General features: G+C 31.7%; 3 protein-coding genes across 4 annotated transcripts in view; 2 read left to right on the top strand and 1 right to left on the bottom strand.

Annotated features, from left to right (window-relative positions):
• LOC111715235 (homeobox protein OTX2) overlaps positions 1-6447 on the top strand; it is a gene marked incomplete in the record, with an annotated part of 10179 nt that extends 3732 nt beyond the window's left edge. The window contains 1 exon segment of the mRNA XM_023490542.1: positions 4793-6447. Coding sequence (XP_023346310.1) covers positions 4793-5014 — 222 coding nt within the window.
• A 3020-nt stretch (positions 6448-9467) lies between these two features.
• LOC111715237 (homeobox protein OTX2) lies at positions 9468-11799 on the top strand. The gene is made up of 5 exons (XM_023490545.1): positions 9468-9534; positions 9789-9877; positions 10224-10489; positions 11014-11098; positions 11671-11799. The coding sequence occupies exons 1-5, from the start codon at positions 9468-9470 to the stop codon at positions 11797-11799; spliced, it is 636 nt and encodes a 211-aa protein (XP_023346313.1).
• Positions 11800-13741: 1942 nt separating this feature from the next.
• LOC111715236 (uncharacterized) overlaps positions 13742-14720 on the bottom strand; it is a 17152-nt gene continuing 16173 nt past the window's right edge. For both annotated transcript variants that reach the window (XM_023490543.1, XM_023490544.1), the window contains exons 6-7: positions 14461-14504; positions 13742-14330 (exon numbers count right to left, since the gene is read on the bottom strand). In XM_023490543.1, coding sequence (XP_023346311.1) covers positions 14493-14504 — 12 coding nt within the window. In that variant the 3' untranslated portion in view covers positions 13742-14330; positions 14461-14492. The remainder of the gene's footprint in view (positions 14331-14460; positions 14505-14720) is intronic.

Genomic DNA, 14720 nt, shown 5'->3' with positions numbered 1-14720 from the left:
CCCTCCCTCCCCCATGCTTATTATCTTTAAAAAGCATCAAAATTTTTGAAATACCCTTGATCCCTTGTTAACTAGAACCTATCTGGAATCTGGAATATAATGTTTAATTATCCGGTATTTAGCCTCTAGTCAGCCTCTACTTTAAGCCTAGGATTTGTTTTAAATCTAGGATTTGACCTCAGTCATTTCTACTTATATCTAGTTTAATAGCCATAGACCAGTTCCAATGATAATATAATATTTATATACGAAAATAATCTTAACTTTTATATTAGAAATTGTGTATAAAATAAAGCTCTTCGCTCATAATACATTATTTATATGTTAGCTATAGCTGGCCAAACGGCTGGACCGAATTGGCTGACATTTTTTTGTGAAAACCTGGAAGTAACATAGGGTAAAAATAGAAATTTATTTCTTAAAAAATTAAAATTTCATTTTCGAAATTCGATTTTTTTAAACTCCACGGTAAACGTCGGGCACTTCAGCTAGTTATCATTATTATCATTATTAAGATTATGATTATTATAGACTGTTATCATTATTTTATCAATGTTATTATTATTCTCATTTGTATCGCTATGATATCGTGATATTATTACTGCTTTTTTCCTTTAAGAATTATTGTTATTTTTACATTATTATTTTTATCACCATATGCGTACTTATTTTCTTTTTCGACCGGTCTGTGGCGTTTATTTGATTGTTCGACCGGTCTGTGACGTGCATTTGATTGTTCGACCGGTCTGTGGCGTGTATTTGATTGTTCGACCGGTCTGTGGCGTGTATTTGATTGTTCGACCGGTCTGTGGCGTGTATTTGANGGGGGGGGGGGAGGATATTCATAAGAGGCTCAGTAATTTATCAATCCTCTTCTTGCTAGGAAGCAAAACTGAAACCCGCTTTTCTTGAATTTGAAAAAAATCGGCTTTCGGTAATACTTAGTCTCCACTAAGTATTTATCCTACTTACTGCACTGCTAAGGTTAGGCTGATCAGCTTTTAGATTGAAATAAACAAACTTTATGATATTTAAAATAGGACACTTCGTTATTAGTTAAATGTATAACTTAGAGCCCAAATGTTTATTAATCTTAACTTCTATTTACCCATTTCAAGTTTTTTTATATATAACACCATGTAAATAACCTATCATATTGGAATATCAAAAAGACTATTTTCCTTTTGTAAATTCAGAAAAAATTATTTATACGAAAGTAAGAATGAAGTTGTAAACACAAAAAATGTAAAAATACCACATTTAACTTTTAAACATTTAAAATGAAGTGTAATTTAAAAACTTTAAAATAAAACTAGAAAATTTATAAGATCGCAAAGTCATTCCTGTAATTCTAAATTTATTTGTTCTTGTTTCTTGATCTAGTTTTGAATATATTTAATCTTGTTTCTTGATCTATTTTTCAATATATTTGATCTTGTTTCTTGACCTAGTTTTCAATATATTTCATCTTGTTTCTTGATCTAGTTTTCAATATATTTCATCTTGTTTCTTGATCTAGTTTTCAATATATTTGATCTTGTTTCTTGATCTAGTTTTGAATAAATTTGATCTTGTTTCTTGATGTTGTTTTGAATATATTTGATCTTGATTCTTGATCTAGTTTTGAATATCAGTTTTATTTGATTTTGATTCTTGATCTAGTTTTGAATAATATCAGTTCTAAACATGATCTTGTTTCTTGATCTAGTTTTGAATATCAGTTCTATTAGAATAAAAAATGCATTTTATATGTTTATTTTTCGAAAATGAAATATGTACAGTTTACAGTGTTCAGTGTACCCCTATGTAATCAAACAATCATAGGAATCAAAAATGACAAATGTATTTTTTATCATCACACATATCTATCATGGACCTACCTGTCCGTATATACCAACCCCCACGACAACTAGCTAAATCACTTAAAATTCAAAGAAAACATCCTGGCATAAATACGTAAAACGGAAAAATATTTATGAATATTATTTAAACTAAAAGTCAGCTAATCCAGAATATTTTGTTCCGGAAAAATATCAAATATTGAGAAAAAAATCCGCAACATTTTTATAATTAATTGTTGAGTTAAATTGAATCCCATAATTATCATCAAATATAAAAACTGATTTAAATTATCAAATTATATCTAATCTAGATATTTGACAGGAAACAATGTTTTTAATCCGATAAATACCGTGAAAAAATAGGACAGGGTGTAACAAAATACACACAGCCTTACGAGACGGGGTGTCCCAAAATATTCAGAATATGAACAAGGTAAAGTAAGGGGGGACGGGGNCTCGAGAATTTTTGCCCCCCCCCCTCCCCCGCCCAAACGCATTAGATAATATTAAGTTTAGAATCCGTTGAAATTCAAGAACATATTATATTACCGAATCAGGAGACTTAAGTTCCTTTTTAGTACTTTTGATAATAATTAAGTTCTGATTTTCTAATCCCTATATCTTTGCAATCCTATATATGAATTCTGTTAGATCTCATAATCTAAGTTTAAATATCAAAGGTTAAAATATTTTACTCATTCTTTGATGATGGTTTTTATTTAGGACTGATCAAAATTTAATTCTTAATTCTTTTTCACTGATTAATACCGGGCAATATTAAGAGCTTTAGTTAGTTCACTATTTCCATGTTTGTATTTCATTTAAAAAATAAGCGTTTGTTACAACAGCTAAATTATTAAATTTACTTAAAATTAAAAGTTAATATTTGTTCAGTGTTTTTTCTTCTAGGGATTTAACTAATTATCCAATGGTGACGAACAAACAATTATCTAAAATAATCTGTGATGATTTATGTATTTAAAGATTAGTCCATGGATAGATAGATAGTTAAATAGATAGGTAGATAGAAGGAGGAGAAAGTGTAAGTTCAATTTTCAGATTTAAATTCAAAATGCCGCCAACTCATAAAACTGGCGGCACATTAGGGTGAATGGTATTAGAGAGGGAGGGAATGAGAATAGAGGGAGGAAATCTTTATAGAGGAAAGGAATGAGAATAGAGGGAAGGAATGGTTATAGAGGAAGGGAAGAAGAGAGAAAGGGAATGATAAAAGAGAGGCCGGGTGGAATAAGAATTGAGGAAGGGAATGATAATAGGGAGAATGGAATAAGTAAAAAGGTAGGGAATGAGAATAGAGGGAGGGAATGAGAATAGAGGGAGGGCTTAAGATCGAAAAAGGGTGGGAATGAGAAGAGTGGTGGTAGGGAATAAGAATATAGGGAGGGAATAAGAATAGAGAGGGGGGGAGGGGGGGGGGAGTTTGAAGCCAATTATGTATATTTCAAAGTTTCCTATTTCAAGTTGATCATTTAGAGACTGAGAGCGTAATGCGGATTAAAAATTGATGATTATATTAACAGTACAAGTATAAAAGGGGGGATTTCTTTACTTCTTTATTTTATTATGGTTCATGTAGACATTTTTACGCATTATTGAAATAATATTAAATGATAACGCTAAATTTATATTCGAGGTTTCGTGGATTTCCATTAACAAAATAGATAACTACAGATAGACAGATAATTAGACAGATAGACAGATAATTAGACAAATAGCCAGATAATTAGACAGATTGACAGATAATTAGACAAATAGCCAGATAATAAGACAGATAATTAGACATATAGACAGATGATTAAACAAATAACCAGATAATTAGACAGATAGACAGATATTTAGACAGATAGCCAGATAATTAGACATATGGACACCCTATTAGACAAATAGACAGATGATTAGACAAATAGCCAGATAATTAGACAAATAGCCAGGTAATTAGACAGATAAACAGATAGTTAGACAAATAGACAGATAATTAGACAAATAGCCAGATAATTAGACAGATTGACAGATAATTAGACAAAAATAGCCAGATAATTAGACAAATAAATACACATATAGACAGATAATTAGACAGATAGACAGATAAATATAGACAGGTAATTAGACAGATAGTCAGATAATTAAACAGATAGTCAGATAATTTAACAGATAGCCAGATGACTACAAAGATAGCCAGATAGACGGATAGACAGATAGACAGACAGACAGATAAATAGATATACAAAGAGGCAGGAATATCAAGTTAGGATTAAGAAGTGTAACTTTATACAGTAAATATATAGACAACAAACAGTAAAGGAAGGGAGAGGGCTAAGCTGGGGGGGGGNGGGGGGGGGGGGGGGGTACATTTTTTTTGTGAAAACTGTTATATTGCGGAATAGTAAGTGGCAACATGTAAACAAATGAAAATGAAATGGGGTTGTCTGTGTACACCATGTACACTAGACACTTGCATTGTTTTATTTTCCTTGTGTAGTATAACTGTCGTCTTCTTATTCCATAATATTATGGGTCCCACTTTGTAAAGAATTGATTCCAAAGATTATGATAATGGCACATAACATCTTTAACATAAAGTTCTTTGCTCAAATATAAATGGAAATGAAAAGGAGCAGCACTACTCGACATAGAGAGGGTGCGAATGCATCTGCTCCCATAGGCACGTACATGGCACATGAATGCGCAGTACAATTTTAATCAGTTAATGTATTTTTTTATATGTCCGGCGTCCGCTATAGCAGGCCATTTGGCTGGACCAAATTGGCTGACATTTTGTAACTGGGTGTATTAGGTTAAAAAAGTTTTAAATTCTACGGGCAACGCCCGGTACTTCAGCTTAAACCACGATTAAACGACGTAAGTAACAATGACAATATATATTTAGTATAAGTTATATTTTTTTTCTAATTGCTATTTTTTTTGTTTAGGTGTCCTCGATGTCCAATATGCAGGGGGGAGCAACACACCACGCCCTCTCCTCCCTCTCCTCCTACAGCTCTGCCCCGCCCCTCCCTCCCCTCAAGGCTGGAGTGGGTGAGGTCCCCCCTGGGTCGGAGCTAGACTGTACAGAGCAGGGGGGAGGAGGAGGGTATCATCATAACGAGAAAACGACAAATCCCTGGAAATATCAAAGTTTTCAAGTTCTATAGATTTATATTGTTTCGTGTTTATCTATTCATATTCTCCAGTTTTCTTTTCAATTTCACATTCACTACCCTCTGTTCTTTCAGACCTTTCTAGTGTTCCTTTCCTTTCCTAGACCTAACATTTTACCTTTCCTGAATTTAATATTTTCCTTTCCTGGACTCAACATTTTTCTTTTCTTAGGCTAATTTTTTCTCCGTTCCTAAACTTAAAATGTTTCCTTTCATGAATTCAATTTTTTTCCCTGGCCCACAAAGCATGAGATTTTAATGACTGGTGATGGCTCAAATAAAGTTTTCAAATTTTGAACTAAAAGATTTGACAAAAAAGAAGCAAGGTTACAGTTGCAATAACATATTAAATTCTGTATTCCGTGTCGAGCCGTCTCTAAGGTCTCATCCTGTACCTGTCCTTCTCTTCTTTTCCTACACTTTTCTTTCACATCTTTTTATTTGTAGTCACACTCACATCTTATTCCTTTCTATTTATTTTCCTCATTTCTAGCAATCTCAAATCATGCCATTTAAAAATTTCTGATGTAGATTTTTAAATTGTATTTGATGACAAAGTACAGTGTGCGCAATTAAACGTGAAAATTTAAAGAACACCGAGTATGCCATATTTATCATCTATTCCTTATAGCTTAAAAATCTTGTTAAATACCCTTTTAGGACATATATTAAACAAATTCCTAGCATTTAATTGTTATTTGTTTAACGCACTTCGATAATATTGAGTAATAAACTTGGTCGTCTTTAAATCATCATGTGAACAGGGACACACTGTACATAAAATAGTTGGCAGTTGTTTTACATGTACAAAAATGTACAACCTTTCATTGTTCACTAGTAGTAAAGGTTACACAGTACATGTAACGCCAAATATATCAAAGACGACATTCAGTGAATTCTTTATGAAAATATTTTCTCTTCTCTTCATTCATTCTTTCCCAAAGTCGGTCTGTTTCCCTTTGCTTGATAATTTGATTAAAGGGACTGTAGATGTAATTGTTAAGTAACACTTCAATTCCAAGAAGTGCATGTCAGATTCACAATTCTTTGAAAATTGATTATTTTTTTGTAGCTTCTCTAGGAATTTCTGCTTTAGAAACAATCGAAATCTTTCAGATTTGAAGGGTTCAACTTTAAAGTTTACCGTTACACTAAATCGTACGTGCTCATCATTAAATAATGAGAGGTCACTTGAAATTACTACCACGTACAGTCCCTTTAATAGATGATTGCCTAATTTATTGCCATATACAATGCATAGAGAGAGGGGAAAAGTATGATTTGTTTAAAATATAGTTAACAGATATATCATAATTTTAAACATATCAGAACAAAAGTTATAATTATTTGTATGCTTGTTTAACCAAAACTTATTGTGAGTAAGTAATTATTTTTTAGTAAGTGATTATTTATTTATGAAATATAACAAAAACATACAAAATTAAGTGTTTCAGGAGAAAATATTTAAAAACCTTCAAAAATTATATTGAATTTAGAATTATTAATAAAAAAACAGAAAAAATCTGAAAAAGGGCCAAATAGATCGTTTAAACCATTTTATTTAAATTTTGTCCTTGTATCTATAACCTATAAACCAGTTCCTAAATTTATAAATTTTTATTGGACTTAAAAAATGTGTTCAGGGGGGGGGGTGTAATTTCCTACTATAGGTTAATTAACTGTGACATTTCACATTTGTGCAACTGTTAATATCAATTTAAGAAATATAAATAAATAAATGTACGTAAACACAATAATGTATTTTATTTTTTATTTAACTTGTAATATTGTAGCCATTCAACCCAACCCCGCCTAACACTTGTTTGAATTCCTTATAGTAAGATAAGATAAGATAAGATAACGTTTATTGCTAAAATAAATGTATCTGTCTTCATATAGATTTTACAATCACAAAATTGATGATTATATTAACAGTACAAGTATAAAGCAATTAGGTGGAAAATAGCTCTTGGCTGTTTTGATTATTTTTTCCACCTAAAGTAACTAGTCTGGTCTGGTATGTAACTGGTCTCGTCAATTATGTAACTGGTCTGGTAAAGTATATTTAACTTGTCTCGTCTGGTATGGATCTTGTGTGGTATGGTAAATATCTGGTCTGGTATGGTATGTATTTGATGTGGCATCGTAATCTTCTCTGATATGGGATATATCTGGTATTAGGTTGTATCCAGACTATCTGGTATGGTATGGTATTTATCTGGTATTAGATTGTTTCCAGACTATCTGGTCTGGTCTGGTATGGATCTGGTCTGGTATGGTATGTATCTGGTCTGGCTTGGTATGTAACTAGTACGGTATATTATGTATCTGGTATAGTATGGTATGGATCTGATATCAGGTTGTATCCAGACTATCTGGTCTGGTATAGTATATTTCTGGTCAGGTATGGTTTGGATCTGGTCTGGTATAGTATGTATCTGTTATGGTATGTATCTGGTCTGGTATCGTATGTATCTGGTCTGGTATCGTATGTATCTGGTTTGGTATGGTATAGATCTAGTCTGGTATGGTATGTATCTGGTCCCAGGTTGTATCCAGACTATCTAATATGTTTTGGTAGTATCTGCTATCAGGTATTATCCAGACTATCTGGTATGGTATGGTATGTATTTAATCTGAGCCCGCGATTTAAAAGCTTCGGCTCGAGTCTTAATTCCTTAAACCCGACTTTAAAACCCAATCTTAGACCCAACTCTGACGACAGCTTGTGTCACGTGATTGACAGCTGCGAGATCTTAGACTCGACTTAAGGAGTTAGGCCCAATGAAAATAAAACCGACCTTGGTTGGTTTTAGTGAAGAATAAGGCTCAATGTTGGGTCTTATTCTCATCAAAACCCGAAATGCACCAATTCCAACTATGAAAATCCGCCAAATACAACATTAAACCGGTTTTATGAACTAAATTCTGTTGAAAAATAGATGCAACTTAAATTCGAAAGCCCGAGCTGTAAATAAGGCTCAACAACAGCTTAGACCCGAGTCGTATTTTCTTGAATTTTTTAAATCGCCGGCTCTGGTATTGTATGTGTCTGGTATAGTATGGTATGTATCTGGTATCAGGTTGTATCCAGACTATCTGGTATCCCCGGTCTAGGATTAAGCCATAGTCTCTATTCAACCAAATAATNGTCGGAATCCTTTGGGGGTATTATTGTTGACAAATTTTGAAAAACAGAAGGTATATAAATCCCCTTCCAGCCTTTATATTGATTGTATTTGAAAACGTTTGATGAACCCGAAAAATATTATTATTTTTTCCCGCAGATTATATGAGGTAATTGTCAGTAATAAAATTTGATGGAACTTGATATAAAGTTAGCTAAGTGGGGGAAAATATATACAAAAGATGGGGAAATCTGAGGGGATTTGAAGGAGATAATGGGTGTGTATTAAGTTTCAGTTATTATTCGGTTAATGGTTGACCCTTGGGACTTGATATTTGAGTTCATATAAAACTGTTCTGTATAACAACAGACTAAGTTTAAGGATGATGTAGCTTAATTTAATGAAAAATTTGTTATTCAAACTTAAATTCCAATCATAAAATTAACCCTTACAGCTTCAATGACAAAAAGCTGATTTTTTCTCGTCAAAAAGTTTTTTTTCTTCAGCTGTAAAGTAAAAAATTCACAAAACATTCTCCAGATATCATTATTATTAATTCCTTTAAAACAATGTTTTAAAAATAATAAGAATGATGTACGAATTCTATAAAAAAATATATTATTTTTTTAAAAACCAGATATGTTACTAACAAAGAGTCTATAAGTAAGCAGTTTTAAGGTATTTTCCACAGTAAACAGAAAAAATATTATGTTAATTTTAATTTGAAAAGAACCAATAATCTACTCGTAATTTGTTATATCTTTTAATACTTGCAAACCTATTATATTTAAATCATAAATTCTGCTTGAATAAATATTCAAACACCAATGATTATTAAAGAAGAACATTTTGAATAAAAAAGTGTGTTGAAAATGAACATTATCAACTGTCTTAAGCTCATTTAACCGTTAATAATCCATTTTTTATTTGTCCATATTAAAATTGAAGAAGAATTCCTTGTAGTCCGGGTACGGAGTTAACGGTCTCCACCTACCTGTAATATAATATAATAGTATCCCTTGTAGTCCGGGTACGGAGTTAACGGTCTCCACCTACCTGTACTATAATATAATAGTATCCCCTGTAGTCCGGATAGGGAGTTAACGGTCTCCACCTACCTGTACTATAATATAATAGAATCCCTTGTAGTTCGGATACGGAGTTAACGGTCTGCACCTACCTGTACTATAATATAATAGAATCCCTTGTAGTCCGGGTACGGAGTTCACGGGCTCCACCTACCTGTACTATAATATAATAGTATCCCTTGTAGTCCGGGTACGGAGTTAACGGTCTCCACTTACCGATGTCAACGATGGATGCCGCCTCCCTCCATCACTCAATGGGATATGCCTCCGATCCATACCTATCAGGGCCTCCGAATAGGTATCATGGGTAGATAATTATACATTATTTTTCTAAATTTTAATTTTAATTTTTTTAATTCAAGTTTTCTTTTTTTATCGCTTATATTATTTATTATTATTTTCATTATTATCATTATTACTGCCATTAATATAATTATAGGATCATTATTTATGTTTTTATTGCTATTATTATAATTGTTATTTTTTGCTTTTACTGTTATCATTATTATCATTATTATTATTATTATTATTATTATTATTATAATTATTTAGAATCACTATTTCAAAAGACAAGATATCCAGATATCTTCATGAGAGAGGAGGTAGCTCTCAAGATTAACCTCCCAGAGTCCAGAGTCCAGGTATTTATATAGAACTATTATTAAACATTAAAACAAACAAACAGAGTTTACTTCTTAATTCACAGCAGTATTTTCTTATAAATAGCAACATTTGGATATATTATTATTGATAGAAAAAAGTATTTAAATGATTAAAGAAAGTAATTGAGTCTAAGCCACAAAATCAAATAATCTATTGCCCATATCTTTGCAACCTGATGGCGTAAACCTCTGATATTTAAAATCTAAATTATTTGATATAACAGAATTCATAGTTTGAAATATATAAGGACTATGGCATTGGGTTGCAAAGATATAGGGATTAGACATCATAGTTTGTGGCAAAGACTGAACTCTGTTCTTAAAGGTTTGGTTTAAAAACCGGCGAGCCAAGTGTAGACAACAAGCCAAACAGCAACAGTCTAGTGGAGAAAAATCTAGGCTAAAAATAAAGTCTAAATCTCCGCCTTCAAGCCGAATAACTGCCTCCCCGTCTCCCTCTCCTCTCTCCGCCGTTAGGGATTCACCTTTCAAGATGGAGCGGAGTTCTCCGCCCCCCGCCTCAGATCCTCATATGTCTCTTCCCTCCTCGTTAACTTCAGCTGCTTACAATCCAATATGGAGTCCGGCCAGGTCAGCGCCATTTTGAATCATGATTCAACATTTTAAAACAAATTGATTTCCAAAATGAAGTTGAAACAACGGACGACCCTAAACAAGTTAAAAGTGTATTACTGCTGCCATAGCTCATAATCATTTATAATTGCTTAAAGAATTTTTTATAAAAGTTTTCATGTTTATTAAATTGTTAAAATGTCAAGAATTCCCTATTTTTGAGGCATGATGTATTTCGGGTTTGAAAATCCAACATAATATTTGTATAACAAAGGTTTTAAAAGTAATATACTATTTATCTTAACAGTATTTATACAGCGGGACCCATTAATTAGCGGAATAAGAGGGCTGATTTTCAGCAATCTGAATTTTATGTCTTTACTGCACAATTGCTGTGTTTCATGCTTTATATTGGACTATTTAAAATCATAATTGGAAATGAATAGTCGTCTATCTATTCCACAATTTTATGATTACCACTTTTTAATAGTTTTATGTTTCTAAACTATTTGTTGAAAATATTAGAATAGTTGATTGTTTAGTATCAGTCCAGCGTCTGGTGACCTTATTAGTGGTTCATCTAATTCAAATTATCTTCTTGATAAACCTTCTTACCTACCTGAAAAGGTAACACACTTGAAACATTCAAGAAATGTACTCTATAAACTCTATGTACTCAACAACAGATATATCTCAATGAATATGTAATTATAGATCCTCTTTATTCTTTAGGTTTTTATTGAAAAAAACTTTATTTCCCCAGTATATATGTACCAAATATAAATACACAGTCATCGTAGTATATAACAATACAGTGAAAACTTGTAAACAAGCATAATATATTCTATATAAGTTATTGTACATATTGTAAATAATGTACTCTTTAGTGAACTCTCTATAACCTTAATTGCACATACTGTACTCTATGACCTGTATTGTTCATAATATACTCTGTAATTTGTATTGTACACAATGTACTCTATAACCTTAAAATTACTTAGTGATTCGCTGTAACCTTTATTGTACATAATGTTGAGTATTCTGTAACAGGAATTGTTTAGAATGTATAACGTGTATTGTACATAATGTACTCTATAACCTGTATTGTTCATAATGTTGGGTAATCTGTAACCGTAAATTGTTCATAATGTATAACCTGTATTGTACATAATGTACTCTATCACCCATGTATTGTGTAGGGTGCGGGTGGATACCTAAGTAGTGAGAAAAGCTACTATCCCCACAACTATGGATGCTACTACTCAAATATGGATTATTTACCAACTATGGGCCATCACTCACTAAACGTTCCTGTAAGTATTTTTTAAGTAAATATTTTTTTGGGACACCTGGTAAATGGGTTGAGTAGTGTTGTGCTTTGCTCTGAGGCCATACTGATGTTCATAAAGTAGTTTAAATTTATTCAAATATTTCATAATTTGATTTGCTGCCACTTTTTCTAAAAGTTTTGAGAACGAAGAAAGCAAACTTATAGGCCTATAATTTGTAAAATTATCCGTTTCCCCAGCCTTGAAGATTGGGACGATTTTTGCAGTTTTAAGAGTGGTAGGTAAATGACCTAATTTTCTTTAATTTGAATTGAGTTGCTTGTTGGTCTGTAATTCAACAACTTTAAATTTATAGATTAGTATTTTAATACTTTTTCATTTAAAATGTATACCACTGACAAAAATATAAGCTAGTTGACACTGATTTATCCATATAATACAGGGTGTCCCATGAAACATGACAGTTGGTGAATAGTTTTAAATGTCTTCTTCCCTAATTTGCGAAATTCTTTGATACCAAACGTAAAGAAAGAAAAAAATATGACATGAAATTTTGGAATTCATATTTTAGTGAAATTGATTTCAAAGTAAAATATATTTGATTACAATTTTTTTTATCGAAATAAACTGCAAAAAGTCTTTAATATTTTAATATAGTATATAGAAGAAGACATTCAAAACTATTCACCAACTGTCATGTTTCGTGAGACACCCTGTAGCAAGCTGTTGATACTTCTTGCAGAAATTGGTGATCTTGAAAAGCGTAATATGAAAAAGGATTTAAATGCATCTAAAATCAAATATTGTAAGTTTGTAACCTTATTTTATTTTTTACGCATTTTACTTGTTTTGCTAAGAAATATTGAAATGTAGACGTAACACAGAAATCTAAACAGTTATGAAAATAATACATCAATTTCTATCGGGGCCACATTATATGGTCCGCCGTCTATAGATGTATAGCCCCAAAACCTAATTGGGGTAGTATGTCATTTTCCCCTGATTCTGTACGCCGAGTAAAAAAAAACATAAAAATGACACTTGATAAATAATTCTGGACGGGCGGAATTAGACAATCATTTTTTCGGAATTAAATGGACGACACCTCGTGTAAAATCTTGTCAAAAAAGGTTTCAATTGTAGAAGACGACATTCAGAAGACGTACCAAGACGACATTATTTCACATTGTCAATTATTGTTATTACCTGTATAAAAGGATTTAACCCTATTCCCGCTGGGGGGGTCGTATCCTGGTTTTCAAGTACCCCAGCAGGGATAGGGTTAACAATGAGCGGTGAGCAGTAAGCACTAGTATTGCCACATTTAAATAAAGAGGCAATAAAAGACAATACCAGAAACAAAACGGTGTAAAAGTCGTCTCTCACTTTGAACTGATTGGAAGCCAACATGAAATATATATATTGTATACATTAATAATTATAAAATATGTATGATATAGCTTTATTATATACAAAGTGTACTTCATGATCTGTACAATATGTTTTTATACCTTTTTCATTCTTAGAACGAATTATATAAGAATAGTTTTAGGATAAGCTGTTAATATTCTATTGATTAAAATAAGACTGATCATAGGTTTTGATTTATTAAAAATTTATTTAATAAACATGGAAATTCAGTGACGAATTCGATATCGCCTTTTCAAATAATTCTTTGATTTAGTATAGTGATACCTACTGAGAAAGCTGTAATCCGAAAGATTTTCTTCTGCTATGTTTACAATTTGTTTGTTTATGTATTGACTGCATACGGTTGTACTTAGTAAAACAAGAAAATTGCAGTATACAAACAGATTAAACTTGTCCGTCTTCACTGTTTATCTTGCAAAGACATTGTAGACACATCTTTACAACCATTCACCGTTTTCATAAAATAAACTCTAGCAGACATAATAATATTATGCTTTTGAAATCGGGTATTACAATGCTAATTCATAACAAAGACGATATTGAATTCGTCACTGAATTCCCATGTTTATTGGGACACCCTGTATATTAAACTGTTAAAAATGTTAAATAGATTGTTAAAATTGTTATTCTCACCGAGCATTGCATTATTTTTCCATTACAATCTGAATTCAATTTTAAATTCTAATTTATCGCGAAAGATTAAATGGCGTTAAATAACTTTTTACTATTTTCATTTGGCGCAAACGATTTTTAATCTAATTTTAACCTTTTTTTCAGCGCTTTGTAGTAACTTTAATTAATAGATTAAACTTTTTGACTGAAATGTTTAACAGAATGTTTCGGGGATTGAAAAAATTACATAAATAGTACCATTTAAAGTTCACAAAAAGTTGTCAGTATGTTTAAAGTTCTAGAAAATATGAATTCGGCGTTCAATGCCCTTTTAGTTCAAAGGGCTATTGAAAACGATCCATCGAAAGTTTCCACGGTATATTCATCTTCTTCTTCCTCCCATTCTTCTCCTTCTTCCCACACTTCTTCTTCTTCTTTTTCTTCTTCTTCTTCTTCTTCTTCTTTTTCTTCTTCTTCTTCTTCTGCTTTCGTTTCACTCTTCTCTTGAACCTGTCTATCATTCATGTCTTTTTTTAGAAATCAAATTATTAAGATTAACAAAAGTTAGAAACCTAGACATTCGTGGAAAAATAAATTTATTTTGCTCAAAAGTTTATTTAATTTTTTTTATTTAAGAATTTATTAATTTTTGATTTCCTCTGGTTTTGCTCTTATTATCATCAGGACTATCAGAGCACGTACTGGAATAAAATATATTTTTTTTGAAATATTCCACTGCATTTTTCGTGTATATATAATTTGTTCATAGTTTTTTTTCTTTTTGCTTTTTCCCGCTAAAAAATACCAACTTTTTTTTACATCTTTCTATTCCATCCTAATAATTTCTTTATCCTTACACATATTTGTTTACATTTCAACATATTCCCCCCCCCGGCCCTCCCTCTTTTTTATAAAAT

This window comes from Eurytemora carolleeae, unplaced genomic scaffold, assembly GCF_000591075.1.
Source record: "Eurytemora carolleeae unplaced genomic scaffold, Eaff_2.0 scaffold1729, whole genome shotgun sequence".
NCBI classification, from domain to species: domain Eukaryota; kingdom Metazoa; phylum Arthropoda; class Copepoda; order Calanoida; family Temoridae; genus Eurytemora; species Eurytemora carolleeae.
The sequence above is the reverse complement of the archived record's forward strand: the minus strand, read 5'-3'. Positions and strand labels throughout refer to the sequence as shown.

Coding starts and splice junctions, on each gene's coding strand:
- LOC111715237 (XM_023490545.1), top strand. CDS start 9,468: ATGCCGCCTCCCTCCATCACTCAATGGGATATGCCTCCGATCCATACC. Junction 9,535..9,788: donor CTATCAGGGCCTCCGAATAG/GTATCATGGGTA, acceptor ATAATTATTTAG/AATCACTATTTCAAAAGACA. Junction 10,490..11,013: donor CCAATATGGAGTCCGGCCAG/GTCAGCGCCATT, acceptor TTGATTGTTTAG/TATCAGTCCAGCGTCTGGTG.